This window comes from Coptis chinensis, chromosome 3 (genome assembly GCF_015680905.1).
Source record: "Coptis chinensis isolate HL-2020 chromosome 3, ASM1568090v1, whole genome shotgun sequence".
Classification (NCBI taxonomy): Eukaryota; Viridiplantae; Streptophyta; class Magnoliopsida; order Ranunculales; family Ranunculaceae; genus Coptis; species Coptis chinensis.
This window is the reverse complement of record NC_141458.1, coordinates 117657192-117673833: the sequence shown is the minus strand read 5'-3', so window position 1 is coordinate 117673833 and position 16642 is coordinate 117657192. Positions and strand designations below refer to the sequence as shown.

The window sequence follows — 16642 nt, the reverse complement described above, 5'->3', positions numbered from 1 at the left end:
CTATCTATTAACCATTTCTAAGGACCAATTTACTTTTTCAACAAAGGAACTAAGGTGGGTGGCACTGGTGCAACTCAATATATGGGTAGCTCACCAACATTTACCACGGTGTGAAACACTAACCAAGTAACCAATTTACCAACAATAAAAGTATAAAAATAATGAAATGTAAATAACAAATTGTGCATGGGTCATTCCGTAACTTACACTAACCCCTCACATTTAAAACCACGACACCGCCCATTCATTTTCTTCTTCCCTCCATAACAGTCCCCTCCTCTTTTCTCTTCTCATCAGAATAACTTCCAAATCAAGAAAAACAACATATCGGCCGAAACATGTCCAAAAATCGCCGAAACTTCCCTTCCATAACACGTTGCAGTGAGCCCGAAGGCGGAAATGAGTCAATAGCTGCAGATCTCGACGGGACGCTACTCATTTCTCGTAGCTCATTCCCATACTTCATGCTAGTCGCAATCGAAGCGGGCAGTCTTTTACGCGGTCTAGTTCTCCTCCTCGCGACGCCACTCATAATCATCGCCTACTTATTTATATCAGAAGCTCTTGGCATTCAAATGTTAATATACATTTCATATGCTGGTTTAAAGATCCGAGATATTGAACTTGTGTCAAGAGCCGTGTTACCAAGATTCTATGCTTCAGATGTGAGAAAAGAGAGTTGGGAATTGTTTAATAAGTGTAAACGAAAAGTAGTGATTACAGCGAATCCAACGGTAATGGTCGAACCATTTGTGAAGGATTTTCTTGGTGGTGATAAAGTGTTGGGAACTGAAATTGAGGTTGATCCTAAAACTGGAAGAGCTACTGGGTTTGTTAAGAAACCAGGTGTCCTCGTTGCGAAATTGAAAAAATCGGCCATTTTGAAGGAGTTTGGTGATGAATCACCTGATTTTGGGATCGGTGATCGTGAGACTGATCATGATTTTATGTCTGTTTGCAAGGTTTGTACTCAGTTCTCACTCTTATCATCTTTCAACTTGATATCAACTTTTTTTTTTTTTTTTTTTAAGAATTGCCCCTTATGATTTTGGTCTATTTAGAGTTACCCCTTGATGTTGGATTGATTTCTGATTAATTGATTTTCTGTTTTTCTTGAGGGGAAATTTCTAATTCGGCCATGATAATGTCAATGTGTTTCCAATTCGGCCACAAATTGCAACTCAGCGCATTTTGTCAGCAATTAGTGGGTAATATCAGTAACTTTTTGCACTGAGTTGCTGACAATGGCCGGATTAAGAACAAAATGACATTATGATGGCCGAATCAGAAATTACCTTTTTTTATTTACTTGTGAAACTCTTGATATGTGTATTTTTTTTTTTTTCAATTTGTAATATCCATGATCAAATTACCATCTAATTTAGCTTGGAACTGGAATCGGTTTGTTTATGATGATTTTATTATTTTACTATTATAATTATTACGATGATAATTTTGACATGATGAAGATTAATTTATTTTTTCAATTCAATTAATTTGGAGGATTAATTTCTAACCTCACCAGGTATCCAAAACCATAAATTTAACTATTTATTTTGGTGGGCATTCATCTATTTATGGTGAACTCTCCATGAATAATGTGTGTTGTCCTTGACTCCTTGTCTTACTGAATAAATGCTGCACTTCACACTATAATGCCTGGTTAAAATCGTACGATCGCCAGACCACCACGTTATTCTCAGTTAATGAATATCTTATCTTGACTTATCAATATAGAGTAATATACAGTGAACAAATGCATGTGAGCTCAAAAATGGAACTTGGAAAGGGTACTTTCACTTCACTGGGTTGGCATTTACTTCAAAGTGAGAAAACTTGTGCCATTTACGTATGTTTGAGCTGTATCCGTGGGGACATTTTTAAGACGAAGTTAATACTCCCTCACTGACAAGGAGTACAAGTTGATTTTCTGGCCAACTGGCCTGCGTAGTAAATTTTGTGAATCAGAAGGGGGTATACCAGTAATTGACGTAGGAAGTCAAAATCTATCGACCAATCAGTCTTCTTAACACCTGGAGGCTGGAGATTTTATGGCTGGGAACTTGGGAGTTGGGGTCCTCCAACCAACATTTTTGTTCAGTGAATTTAACGAGTTTGAGTCCACCATTTGCTGGACCGACATAGCTAATGGATCGTAAAATTGCCAAAATAGTGAAAATACCCACTTTGCCAACATTATGACAGGTTTTAAACCCCACCACCCGAACAACCAAACTAACTTTGCCAAAATGACTTGTCCCCAAAAGCGTCCCCCAAAAAGTCACAGGACCGAGTCAACTGGGATTGACCATAATCTTGTTATTAGAGTCTAGTGAAATGTCATGAGTACAATTTGGGACCTAAAATTATCTAAATACCCACTTGACTTCCCAAGACTAAAGAGAGAGTTAGTGATATGTATCCACATCCTATCAACTCAATCTAACGGCTTAAACAAAAAAAAATAATGACACGCGTTACTATCCTATCAACCCAATCCAACGGCTTAAACAAAAAGAGAAGGGGAGTTAGTGACATGTGTCCCCATCATATCAAGTTAATCCAACGACCATAAACAATCACTTGGATTTACTATTAGTTTTCACCACTTTTTCAGATTTGTAGCTAGAGGTACTACTAATTTTTGTAAATACAATGGGGGGGATTATACTAATCAAGTTTCTTTGTGTTTTTCAAAATTCGACAATGTCGAATGGTTGTAGTTGTTTCTCATGTGGTTGTTTTGATAATCACTTAATTGGCTTTTGTATTTGAGGAATCCAACAACGTGTGTCACCATATCATGAACTTAATCCAACAACTAATTTCTAAAACCACCAAAAATCTCTTCCCCCCCCCCTACCCCCGACACAAATTAGTAGTATCCCCCAACTGTATATTCCAAGAACTAATTATTAGGAGCTTCCATCACCGCCACCACCACCACCATTAGGCTATGGTAAAAGCGAAGTTTTGTATCAAAATAATCAATCTTCAATTTGAGACAAGGTAACTAATTATTAAAAAACCCCAAAAACAAAATCAAACTTTAATGGGCAATGATTAGATCATTGTTGATACAAATATTAAATTTAAAAATGAAGTTGAATTAGGAAATTAAGACGAGAAGTTTTAAAGACGAAGATGAGTTAGCTATAGGATCAATCTCGAATGGCGTAAAAGAGATATTGATAGATATTTTGATTTGATTAAATTGTAACAGTTGATTTAAGTGCTTGAGATGTTGACATGTGTCACTAACTCCATTTTGGTTTTGAGAGAGTCAATAGGTATTTGTGTAATTTTATGCTCCAAATGGTACTTAGGACATTTCATATGGTTTGGATGGAAGGATCACGGTCAACCCTAGTTGACTCGGTCTTACTGTGAGTCTTGGGGGAGGAGTCGAAAAAAGCAAAGGAAGGGGGTTCTACTTTTGATTAGCAGTAGCAACTTGAATCATCAAGTTTTGTTACCATTAGCACATGTTCATGTTTTTGTTCAACTAATCTAATAATTCTGACAGCAATGGTTATTGTTTTGATTTTTCAACAACAGTTGAGCTCATACATTTTATAGAAATCTTGATTCCTGACCATTGCTCGTTTCAGCTCATTCAAGTTACCTTTGTCCTGAAAAGTAGTTTTACAGTAATACTGTAATACAGTTAAAAATCAAGTGAAAACTACTTCTAAATTTGTAATGTAGTAATCATATAAGTAACTCAGGTAAACATTAGCCTCGTTAAATTCAGGCAACTTTAGTTCGTAATGTTGATTATATTTGCAAGTTATTTTGATGTTTATGTTACTAATTTGTATGACTAAATAACGTTCAGGAGGGCTACATGGTGCACACTGACCGATCAGCCACTCCGGTACCAATGGATCAACTCAAGACCCGAATTGTATTTCACGATGGCCGCTTTGTCCAACGACCTACACCACTGAATGCCCTAATCACATTTATCTGGTTGCCATTTGGATTTGTTCTCTCCCTCGTTCGAGTCTACTTTAACCTTCCCTTGCCTGAACGCATTGTTCGATACACTTATGGTCTCCTTGGCATCAAGCTCGTTATCCGTGGAACCCCACCTCCTGCACCCTCCCACGGCTCTCCTGGGTCACTCTATGTCTGCAACCATCGCACTGCTCTTGATCCAATTGTCATAGCCATTGCCCTTGGCCGCAAAGTCTCATGTGTGACGTACAGTGTTAGCCGCCTATCCCAGCTCCTCTCGCCTATCCCAGCTGTTTCTTTGACTAGAGACCGAGCAGCTGATGCAGCTCGCATTTCAGCTCTTCTTCAAAAGGGTGATTTAGTCGTATGTCCAGAAGGAACTACATGTCGCGAACCATTCCTGTTAAGGTTTAGTGCATTGTTTGCTGAATTGAGTGATCGTATTGTTCCTGTTGCCGTCAATACCAGGCAAAACATGTTCCATGGGACTACAGTTAGGGGAGTCAAATTTTGGGATGCATATTTCTACTTCATGAATCCTAGGCCAACTTATGAGGTAACTTTTCTGGACCTCCTGCCTCAAGAGATGACTGTTAAAGGTGGGGGTAAATCCACTATTGATGTAGCAAATCATGTGCAAAAAGTAATTGCTGGGACTCTTGGATTTGAATGTACCGGACTCACAAGGAAGGACAAGTACATGATATTGGGAGGCAATGATGGGAAGGTTGAGTCTATGTACTCGAAGAAGTGACTTCAGTATGATGGTGGGAAAGAGTTCTCTACATTAATTTCTTCAAGGAGAGAGAAAGAGATACTTAGAAGAAAATTGTTCATTTATTAGGGAGTTGAACATGGATGATGGATTATGCAGGGAAGCCAATTGAGAATGCCCTTTTTTTTTGTATTTTCATTTGTTGTTCTATCATATCCTCTGTCAAGGTATTAGGTCTTTTAGGTCATTATGTGATCTGTGTAGAACTCTGTTACTAGTTTGTCAGGGCATTTTTGTATGGCAAGATGTAATATGGATATCATATATTGTTATTGGCTTATTGGCATTTCATTCAACTATGCGATCAAATCATTATTGTTGTTTACTTCATTCTTTCAAGTCCATGCTTCTCTTCCGAATGCTATAGACTTTGAAGATAGACAGAACACAGTAAAACACTCAAACACACTAGAATTGTTCAGATGATGTGGACCAAAAGCCCAAGGCGGGGGCATACAGACATACAGTTGCCCGACTATTGTTTGAGGTACTAGGGGTCTTGCATTAGATCTTTATCAGTTATCTATAGCTTCATATATCTGGGAAGAGGACCCTCGGTTGAGGATGTACCTGAAGTTGTTTCCTGAGTTCAATAATCAGTCTAATACGTTTAATGAGAGTGAGATCCAAAGAATCAGGAGGATGTTCACAGGATGGAGAATACCAGACAGTGATATATTTGGGCCTTATGAACTTCTCAATTTCACTCTCTTGGGACCTTATGCAAGAGGTATGTTTAATTCCCTTTTCTTTCTTCTGAATTAGCCAAATATATTAATGAAAGAAAATAGTTACATAGGGTAATTCCCCTATTTACCAGCCAAATTTACCTGATATATGAAGATATTTTTCACGAGTTAAAATAATTATCTTATTTTGATTACGGTTGGTTGCAAAGACTCAGAATTTCGAATTTACATAGTCCAGTTTGTATTTTGGCATTCATATATCAGTCTGGGATGATCTTCTCAGTGATAGACACATGGGATCTTATCCTTCTGAATGTGTAGAGAGATTTGTGACACTGGCTCTAAACTGTTGCAAGATGAGACAGACGCTCGACCTTCAATGGCAGATATAGTCCGGCAACTAGAGAATATATGGTTAATGATGCCAGAATCTGAGAAAGGACCTTCAGAGTTCAGAGTCTATGGAAGCTGCCCCCACAAAAGGGACCCCGCCATCATCAACCTCAATAACAAAGAACCCCTACGGGTCATCAGATGTGTCTGGAAGTGACCTTGTCAGTGGAGTGATTCCTACGATCATAGATGGAGACGGGCGTGTGGAGGTCCCTCTCAAAATAAGTTCAAATATTTTACTACCGCCCCTCAAAAATTTAACTATGACGTGAAGCCACAACATAGTATTTTTATAATAGGTGTAGCCGTGTAGGAGCGTCATATCAAACCCAAGTGTTTTATCATTAATCTATTCTTACTCTTAGAGAATATAAATGGATGGACCGAGAATAGAAGTCAAGTAACACACAATTAAATCGAGGGCAGAAAATCCTTACAAAGTCATGGCTTACTTGTTCTCTCTAAATATAAAAAAACTAAAGTCTTATTATACCATTTATTTACACCCTTTCTTTAATAAGGTCCCATTATGTCTTCACTATTCATTTTACCATTCTGAGTTTTGAAAAAAAAGAGGAAAATTGATCGTTTTAATCCTTCCATAACTTCTTAAACCAATTTATTTCAATTCACAGCAAAGATTTGCTAATTCTGATGGAAAGAAATCAAAAAATGATGTTAGAAGAAAATGTAAGCATTTAAAAACCCTGATATTAAACTATTTTTTTCAATTCAACGAATTGGTTGAGTTTTTTTGGAAACGAAAGAGCTCAGAGTGCACGTAATATATGGAACAGACCTATTTAAATTGTCTATATAAATGACTGTGGGGAGCTTAAAGTGGCCAAGCTTTTGTTTTATCCTAGTCTGCCTTGATTGTTCCTTTTCGAGAGGTATGTTCATAATTTGAATGTTTTACTTAATCTACTAATACGTTTTGTTATCTCTTGTTAATTATATGGTCAAAGTGGTAAACACGTTTCATGTTATTTCATTTTCTGAAATAGTATAAGCACTCCGCCAGGTCAGATTCGGCCAACCTTGTATTTTGATTATGTATATACGCTCGCCTTCCCCTAGGTCAGATTCCTGACTCTGTCCTTGCCTACGATCACACCTAGATGAACTTTGAAAAATGTTCAAATTTTCGGGATCAGTTTGCACTCTAGAGACATAAATTGGATCTACATCCTTGTACTTTTTCATCCTGCATGTAAATAGCCTAAAACTAGGAGGTCATTATTGCAGCCTATGTCTGTTTATGGTACACTTCTTTTGGTATTTATACAAAACGATAAATCTATGATATGATCTGAAAATTAGCTTTTCATGAAGGGGTGAACCTACTGCTGCAAGAATTTTTCAGATCTAAAGAATTAGCAGTAGTTTTTGAAGCTAAGACGGTTGTACTGGTTATGGTTTCATAATTTTTAACTTTTGGAATAAAATTACATTAATTATTTATTCAGTAATCTTGTTTTGCTTCAGATTCAAGTCAAGTATCAAACTTGGCATAATTTGAAACCTTGGCAGCTTAGTTCTTCTTCCAGTTTTATTCGAGTCTATCTAGCATCAAACTTTTTTTCAAGTATGCGCATCGGTTTTTTTCAAATCTTTAAACGTAATGCCCACAAGTCATTCAGATATACCACCAAGATTTATAACTCCCAAGCCGTTGCCCAACGAGCTGCAGCCGCCCAATCTCACACTACTACTCCTGACTTTGCTCCTGCTTCATATTCCTCTTTGGCTGACTAGGAAGGGCATCAACTTGCCAACCTGAGCCCTTCACCTCCCCGACGCCAAAAAAGCCCCAAACTCAAGGGCATCAACTCAGATGGTGATGAGCCCCATTGAAACTTCGAAAAGCCCCCAAACAAAAGGTCGAGCTGGTCCCATGCCCTCTCGCCTTGGCTCCACCCCTTGGCTCCACCGCGCTTCTCTGCGAAGGACCCGTCTCATCTGCCCCCTCTCCTCTGGTCCGGTCGAAGTTTGGCATCCACAATTCAAGGCTAGAGATCGCGATGTAACTACCCATGATTCAGCCTTGGACAATCTAGCTGTTGTTGCGTCCTTGTTCTTCAGCTCCCATCTCCCCAGGGACCAGGCATATAGTGACTTTGGCTCGTTCGCCTCCCATAGGGCTTCCATCTACACCGGCTGGGAAAGGGTTTGTTCTCTGTCTCTTTTCTCTTTTCCTTACTTCTTTTATAACTCTTGCTGACACGTGTTTTATATTCAGCTGAGTCTTGACACTGGCTATATGGTGCGCGGACTAACCAACACTGACACTAATTATTATTATTACAAGTATGCGCATCGGTTTTTTCCAAATCTTTAAACCATTAAACCTCTCGCTCTAATATCTTTAAAAAACAATATAAAAACTAGTTTTCAAACCCGTCTTATGAACGGGTGTCGTTATATTAAATTATTCTAAAAAATATTAATAATTATGCAGAGCTATGAGATATATATAAAAATTATATTAATTACTCATTCAAATTTCTTGCACCACTCTCAAATTTCTTACACCACTCCCAATATTAAATTATTCTCAATAAACAGAAAACACCAAACCTTGATAAAACCTATTGACTTCTTTTAGTTGTTAGGTTTAATAATTGAAGTTTTATGAGAATGCTCAATGTAGCAAAGATGATATTGAAACTACTTGAATTGCAAGACATTCTCAATCATAATAAAAGAATTATGATAAACACTATTTAAAATGCAAAACTATACTTGTTGAAACATTATATTCCCCCTAGAAATAATACAACTATGTTTCGAGGTTAGTTTAATGCATTTGCATCAAGTTTCCGATTTTTTGTTAATTATTCATTGAGGTTAGTTTAATATAGTTATTGCATCTAGTTTCTGATTTTCCATTAATTATTCTTTGAGGTTAGTTCAATGCAGTTGCATCAAATTTTCGATTTCCCGTTAATTATTCTTTAAGGTTAATTCAGTGCAGTTGCATCCAGTTTTCGATGTTTCGTTAATTAGTTTTGGAGATTAGTTCATTGCATTTGCCATCCAGGTTCCAATTTCTCATTAATTACTCTTTCATATTAGTTCAATACATCTGCATCCAGTTTCTGATTTCCAGTTAATTATTTTTAGAGATTAACTCGATGTTCAATGCATTTGCATATAGTTTCAAATTTCTAGTTATTTATGCTTTGAAGTTAGTTCGACCAGTTACATCCGATTTCTGATTTCTAAACTATTCTTTGAGGTTATTTTAATGTATTTGTATCAATTTTCTGATTTCATGTTAAATATTCCTCAAGATATTGCATCCAATTTCTGATTTACCATTAGTTAATCTCTGATTTTAGTTTAATGTAGTTGCATCCAATTTATGATTTTTCGTTAATTATTTTTTGAGGTTAGTTCAATGTAGTTGCATCAAATTTATGATTTCCCGTGAATTATTCATTGAGATTAGTTCAGTGCAGTTGCATCCATTTTTCGATGTTTCGTTAATTAGTTTTTTATATTAGTTCATTGCATTTGCATATAATTTCTAACTTCCCGTTAATAACTCTTTGAGGTTAGTTCAATATATATGCATCTAGTTTTTGATTATTTATGCTTTGAAGTTAGTTCGATGCAATTACATCCGGTTTCTAATTTTTCGTTAATTATTCTTTGAGGTTATTTCAATACATTTGCATCTAGTTTCTGATTTCCTGCCAAATATTCTATGAGGTCAGTTCAACGCAGTTGCATTCGATTTTTTATTTTTTGTTAATTATTTTTTGAGATTAGTTTAATATATTTGCATCTAGTTTTAGATTTTCCGTTAATTATTATTTGTAAGTTTGTTTGATATATTTGCATACCGTTTCCAATTTCCGTTAAATATTTTTCAAGGATTTGCATCCAATTTCTAATTTCTCGTTAGTTATTCTCTGTCGTTAGTTTAATGCAGTTACATCCAGTTTTCGATTTTTAGTTAATTACTTTTTGAGTATGGTTTATTGTATTTACATAAAGTTTTCGATTTCCTGTTAATTACTCTTTGAACTCAGTTCAGTGTATTTGAATACAGTTTCCGATTTCCTTTTAATTATCCAATGTAGTGTGTAATATCAATTTCAAACATGACATAAAAATAAATTATGTTTGATTTACTATTTGAGATCATAAAAAATTATCCAGTTCCCGATTTTTCGTTAATTATTCTTTAAATTATATATGACTCACTATATGGGATCTTCAAAGATTATCTACGAACGTGTGATGTTATATTATTTATTCTGAAAAATATTTGCAACTATATATGCATAACTGTTATATATGAATATTATATTGATCACTCAACCAAATTTCTTATAACGTGAAAACCCCACTATCCATTAAAAAAAAAGAATTCGCCCTTGATAAAACCTTTCAACTTTATTTTGTTGTTTAATAATAGAAGTTTGATTGAAGTTTTGTGAGATTGCCTAATAAGGCGAAGTTCATATTGAAGCTACTTGAATAGCAAGACGTTCCAATTATATGAAAAGAAATAAAATAAACATTATTTTAAATGCAAAACTATACTTATCGAGACATTCCTACAATATATAACACAACTATGTTTTGAGGTTAGCTTAATGCTTCCTCCAATTGGTGATCAAATAAATGTCAACATAGATGGGTCTTCTAGAGGGAACCCAGGTCCAGCTGGGTTGGGTGGATCTTTTAGAAATGTTCATGGTGATTTTGTCCTACTCTTGAGCAAGGGTATCAAAATTGCAAACAACTATACAGCCGAGTGCATGGCTATATTGGAGAGTGTGGAGTTTGCCCTTTCAAAAGGATGGAACAATCTCTAGGTGGAATCAGATTTTGCAGCAGCTGGTAGCTGTCACAACTTTTAACTCAGGGGGCATCCCTTGGCAACTCCTATGCAGATGGAAAATTTGCACAACGAAGGTGCAAAACTTGAAACTGTTGCACAACTGGAGAGAGGCTAACCTAGCCGCAGACCAAAGCGGCAAAATTTGGATATTTCTTAGCTGAGAATGATGAGGCTTTTGTATCAAATGGCAGACCCCCATGGTTATATGAATGAGAGGTAACTCAATTCATTTTTTCATTGTATTTTTCTAAAAAGAAACTTTGTTATGTTAAACTTCACCTAAGATTAGTGTGGAAACTATTCTTCGTGGCGTAAGGGTTTTAGGAAAATCGTTTTCAGTGGAAACTATTGTTTTTAGCAATTTAATTTTTTGTCCATTATTTTTTCATAATTAGCTAGTGTTTAGGAAAAGTTGGAGAATATGTGAAACTCTAAATAGGATTGTTTCCTTTTTTATATCATATTTTTTTTCGTAATTAGTAATAGAGTTTAGAAAAAACTGGAGTCTATGTAAGTATTCCAATTATCCGATTTTTCCATATTAGTCTCATATTTTTTCGTAATTAGTCAAAGAGTTTTACAAATATTTGAGACTCTGCGAATGCTCAAAAAATATAGCCAATAAGGTACATTTATAATATATATCTAAAGACATTAGGAGGGGTTGATTATAATTTCAGTGACGTGAAGAAGAATTTCTAAATTATTTTAAATAATATGAAAACTAATTCTAATTTCAAATAGGTGAGGGAGTTTTTTTTATAAATTACTTAAAACAGAAGGAACTAATTAGAATAATTAAGGAAGATGTTTCTAAATTATAAAACACAAAAGATTAGAAATAGCCTTGGAGAAGTGTGGTTCCTGATAACCCTGCTATCATATAGTGTAGAGATTGTATATTTCTCTAGTAAATGCAAAGTCGCAAAGATATTAGCACAGGATATCTAACACTAGTCTACTAGTGTGTGTGTGCCTACTACTCACAAAGTCCTCAATTAAAATCCATTTCATAAGAGCATTTGCAATGCAGGTGAATAAAGGGGGTTTGTGACTATAGTCACCAGTTTTGTTGGAAAATGGTTGTGCAGTGCAGAGGTGAAAAACTGGTGACTAAAGTTGATTTCAAGGTAAAACCTTTCACCGAGTTGACTTGTTAACTTCGGACAGGATGTTTGATTCCGTCTTGTGTGTTTTTTTCGATTTTTTTTCGGACATAATGTTTCATTCCGTCTCGCGTGTTTTTTCAATTTTTTTTAACTTCAGACAAAATACCGGACAGGATGTTACATTCCGTTTGGATCAAAAAGCCTCCAGACGGAATCTAACATCTCGTCCGAGATATTTTATTCACCTTTGCATTGCACAACTTCACCTTGTTTTTCACCAAAACGGTGAAAAGAGAGTGAATAAGTGCTGAGGTGGCGGTGATAATAGGGGGATTATTTTCACTTGCATTGGGAATGCTTTAAATGGTTGTTGCCAATTTCCCAGCAAAAAAGCACACATTTTAGAGGAGAAAAAACCTGGACCCAAAAGGATAGTTGAACGAGCCATAAGCCCATAATCGGCTTTGAAGTCTGAACCCGAAGGCATAGTCATCACTCACCAACCAAACATTTGTTCTCCTCAATAAAATTTAGGGTTTAAGGAAACAGAGGTTTAACCCTGTTAGCAATAAAAGAGAGAGAGAGAGAGAGAGAAACAACGTACAATGGGTAAAACGAAAACAGCAGAAGAAGAATCTGAAATGCTGTATATAGAAACAACGTACACAGATGAAGTGAAAATTAGAAAGACGTCCATAGATGAAGAAACCGAAAAAGTTTCTACAGTAACAAAAACTGAAAAGAAGAAGGTGTCTCCACAAGAAGAAAGAATTTTAAATGAGAAAAGGAGAAACGAAGAAGAAATCACCAGATTGTTTAGAGTAAGAACAACTGCTCTCCAGATGTTAAGAGATAGAGGATACTATGTTCACAAGTCCAGACTCAATATGACTAGGCCTCGTTTCGTTCAGGAATTCGGAAAAGCAGATACAATAGTTCTAAATGATTCTCCTACACAAGGAGGAGGAGAAGAAGAAGATACTACATACATAGTAGTCAAAAGACAAAATATTGCTATACGTGCAAGGAAAAAAGAAGTTGTTAACAAGAAGAAGGCCAAGGCCAATGAAGACTCTGATGAGGAGTTCCGCGATGACGAGGTTCATTTTTAGCTAATTATTATTGCTTTATTAGATTTCACAATGTATTTCTAATTGAGTTTATGTTATTGTGTTATTGGATCAGATACATGTGTATTTTCATGATAAAGAAGTAGCAAGTGCAAAGATCATCAAGCATTATATAGATACTGTGAAGAACTCCGGTGTCTTAAGAGCAATATTGGTTTCTCAAGTAATGAAATTGAGCGCGGCTGCAAAAAAGTCTATTGATAAAAAGAATGCCCAATATTTTCATTTTGAGCTTTTTGAGGTGACTGTATAGTTATTTGTGCTCTTCTTTCTTAATACTAAAAATAATTTATGGCTTAATTGCGCAACTAAATGTTTAGGTGCTGTTATATGGATTGTTTAAGTGTAAATATTATACTCTGGCCAATAGAAAGATAACAGTGGTAACATACTTGCTACAGGAAAAGGAGCTTATAGCCAATATCACAGAGCATCATCTTGTTCCCAAGCATAAGGTGCTTTCAACCGAAGAAAAGCAGGAGTTGCTTGACCGATATACTTCACATGAAACACAGGTTGGTGTTGCCCAAAGACTCTTATTGTTTGCTTCATGGTTTTTGTTTCACTATGGAGTTGATGTTCTTACCTGTTATCATCGTAGACATTCAATTATTTTATGCAACTAGGATGTTCTTTTATGGCTGTGCTTGTAGCTGTAAGCATTTCCAGGCAAATTTTGGAAGATCAGAGTAATCTTGATAGGAAAGGGAGTTTGTTCCAATTAGTTAGTTGGTGTTCCAACCTCTTCAAAACCAACAAGTTTGGTGAAAAATTTGTCACCGTTTCAACTGAGCAGAATTTAGCTGGAACTGCATATTTTCTTAAGGAATTTGGAGATGGAAAAACCTATCATCCCCTTGGAACACCCCTATTCTAGTTTAGAACCACCTGTAATCAAACTTGACTTACATGAAAAGACTGAAAACTTTTACAGGTAAAAAAGCACAACGAAGTTTATAGGTTCACGCAAGTTCTTGATTTTGACTACCATACCTTTAATGTGCGTTAAAAGTTATATTCTCAAACTATATATTCTAGCCGAGAGAGATAGAAGGTGGGCAGAGTTTTCATTTCATTATTTTACAACAAGACCCTTCTAGACAAGTGTTCCTGGGAACTTTGCAATAGCCAAAAGAAAACCACTGAAAGCTATTGCAGGTGGAAGATGGAACAATTGTAGCAATAGTTTTCCTATTTGTACACATATTTGGTGTTGGATCTTTACGTAGTCTCTCTCTCTCCCCATGGTGTGTGCGTGTTGGGGATGGGGCTGTGGATCTTAATTGCTTAAAAAGAATCACTTGGTTGTTTGATAATACCCTGTAATTGATTTTTATGAGCGATGCTTCTTCCACGGTATCAGGGTCCTTCCTATCAGTGAGTGAATGAACACGAAGTCACTTGGAATTTCAACTCTTAGGCGGATATATTAAAGGATTTTTGTAGTTTGTGCCTAGGCACATACCAGTCACGTGACCTGAGCTCCTACCAGGCCTCATCCCCAGGCACATGCCAATCACAGGACGTGAGACACTGCCAGGCCTCAGCCTCAGGAACATACCAGTAACGCGACTTGGCTTCTGCCAGCTCAATCCCGAGGCACATGTTGTATGCATGCCCAATATCTGATCCTAGGCACGAGCCACAGGATATCGCCACGTCACATATATATATATATATATATGGGGAGGGATAGAGGCACATTCATTATGCGCACATTATAGCCACATTTTCAACATACAAATGAATTAAGGCCTAGTTTTTTGTGGAGATGATCTCCCCACCATGAAGATCATTCTCACAAAAAATCATAATATTTGGATATGTCTAACCATGTAAAAATTAGTGTTCATTAGTGTTCATTTGTGTTCATTTTTTAACTTTTCATCTAATGGTCTAAAAGTTTTGTGAGCATGTTCTCCATGGTGGGGAGATTATATCTACAAAAAATCAGCCCTTAATTCAACTTTTAAGTCCATAATTTTGCTTTAATTAATTTACAATGTGGCTATAATGTGCGCATAAGAATGTGCCTTTATCCCTCCCCTATATATATATAGGGATAGAGCCACTCCCAAAACGTACAAAGCCATATCTCATCCTACCAGTTGAGTTAAGGGTTGATATTTGGTCGATATGATCTCCCTACCATGAATAACATGCCCACCAAATTTCGGTTCATTTAAATATGTCTAACCTAATCAAATGTTATTATGAAATCGGAAAATTCTGGACTGTTAGATAAACGTTCAAAATTAAACACTAGTTTTCGCATGGTTAGACGTATCCAAATAGGATGAAATTTTGTGGGCATGCTATCCATTGTGAGAAGATCTTATCCACAAAAAATGGGGTCTTAATTCAATTTGTAAGTCGATGGAGTGGCTCTATTCCTCCCCATATATATATATATATATATAGAGGGTGGTACACACAACTATGATTGCTTAGAGTATGTTCTTGCCTTGTCAAAGTCAGTGTCCTAATTTTAGAGAAAACAATGAAAAAGGCCAAATCATTGTATTTTCACATTGTTGCTATGCATTTTGGGCTTACATAGTCTCTACTCTCTACTCACCCCCAGCGCCTGGAGTAAAGCTTGCCTAGGCGTCACCTTGTCGCATGACCTGCTCTGTAAAGATAGTGTTCAAAACTTCATATGCGGGCATATCATTTTGCTTCTATTTTGTACTGTCTTGTTGTACCCTCTGACACTTCAGTTTGGTTGGATCTTCTTTTTTCGACTTGATTTCCTTTACTCCCCTCTATTGTAGACTCCTTTTTTTTTCTGGATATATGTTGTGCAATCATTCTACTGTTGTTGGCTATCAGCTGACATTGTGAAGTTGATCTTGTAATGCCTCTGCTCTTATGATCTGTTGGATTGCTTTCAGCTTCCAAGGATGCTGATAACTGATCCCATCTCAAGATACTATGGGCTAACACGGGGGCAAGTTGTAAAGATCACACGGAAGAGCGACACAGCTGGAGAATATGAAACCTACCGCATTGTAGTTTAGTTATAAGCTCCAGTTAGAAAGTCCATGCATAAGTCAAAATCTTGCTAGATTGTTCATTCGTGAGGTGAAGCACAATGAAAAGGGTTTTGGCAGCAATCTACACTATGCGTCCTAGGAATGATGGACCGAGTTGTATGGTCAAATGCAATGATATAGGTCCAGAACGTGTACTGTTGTAATAGGGGATTAAACATGGATGACAGATTCGACTGTCGAGCACATTGAGAATACTGTTTTTATTCTTCTTCATATTTGTTGATTTATAATTTCATCTGTCAAGGTTTAAGGCATTGGTCATTATGTGAACTGTGAAGAACTCTGGTATCTATTGTCGGGGAATTTTTTTTATGGGAAGTTGTACAATGGAATTATGAGTATGGTATATTGTTATTGGCTTATTACCATTCATTGTACCTTTTAGATGTTATACATCTTTCTTTTCTGTTTCTCTTCCAGAATTTGAAGATGGACAGAACTACAGAAGTATATAAATTTAAATAAAAATGCTGTGTTGCACGGGTACGTCTGTGACACGGATCTGTAAATTTAACTAATTCTGTAACTAATATTTTTCGACCAAGGGATTCGTGAAAATGCTTGCAACTTGATCTGAAGAGAGGATGTAATGAGGACCAAATAAATTGGATCGGATCTTTTAACAAACACAATGGAAATTATCTTAATTTTGCAGCTATATAATAATTAGAA

The 16642-nt window shown here is 36.2% G+C and overlaps 2 protein-coding genes across 2 annotated transcripts; both read left to right on the top strand.

Annotated features, from left to right (window-relative positions):
* Positions 1-238: 238 nt before the first annotated feature.
* On the top strand, positions 239-5044 carry LOC147513520 (putative glycerol-3-phosphate acyltransferase 8). The gene is made up of 2 exons (XM_086596598.1): positions 239-962; positions 3839-5044. The coding sequence occupies exons 1-2, from the start codon at positions 339-341 to the stop codon at positions 4712-4714; spliced, it is 1500 nt and encodes a 499-aa protein (XP_086452724.1). The 5' UTR covers positions 239-338; the 3' UTR covers positions 4715-5044.
* Positions 5045-5681: 637 nt separating this feature from the next.
* Positions 5682-16340, top strand: LOC147513519 (DNA-directed RNA polymerases II and IV subunit 5A-like). The gene is made up of 5 exons (XM_086596596.1): positions 5682-5753; positions 12274-12884; positions 12970-13155; positions 13316-13429; positions 15809-16340. Exons 2-5 carry the CDS (start codon positions 12390-12392, stop codon positions 15932-15934), a joined length of 921 nt encoding a protein of 306 aa, XP_086452722.1. The 5' UTR covers positions 5682-5753; positions 12274-12389; the 3' UTR covers positions 15935-16340.
* The last annotated feature ends 302 nt before the right edge of the window (positions 16341-16642 follow it).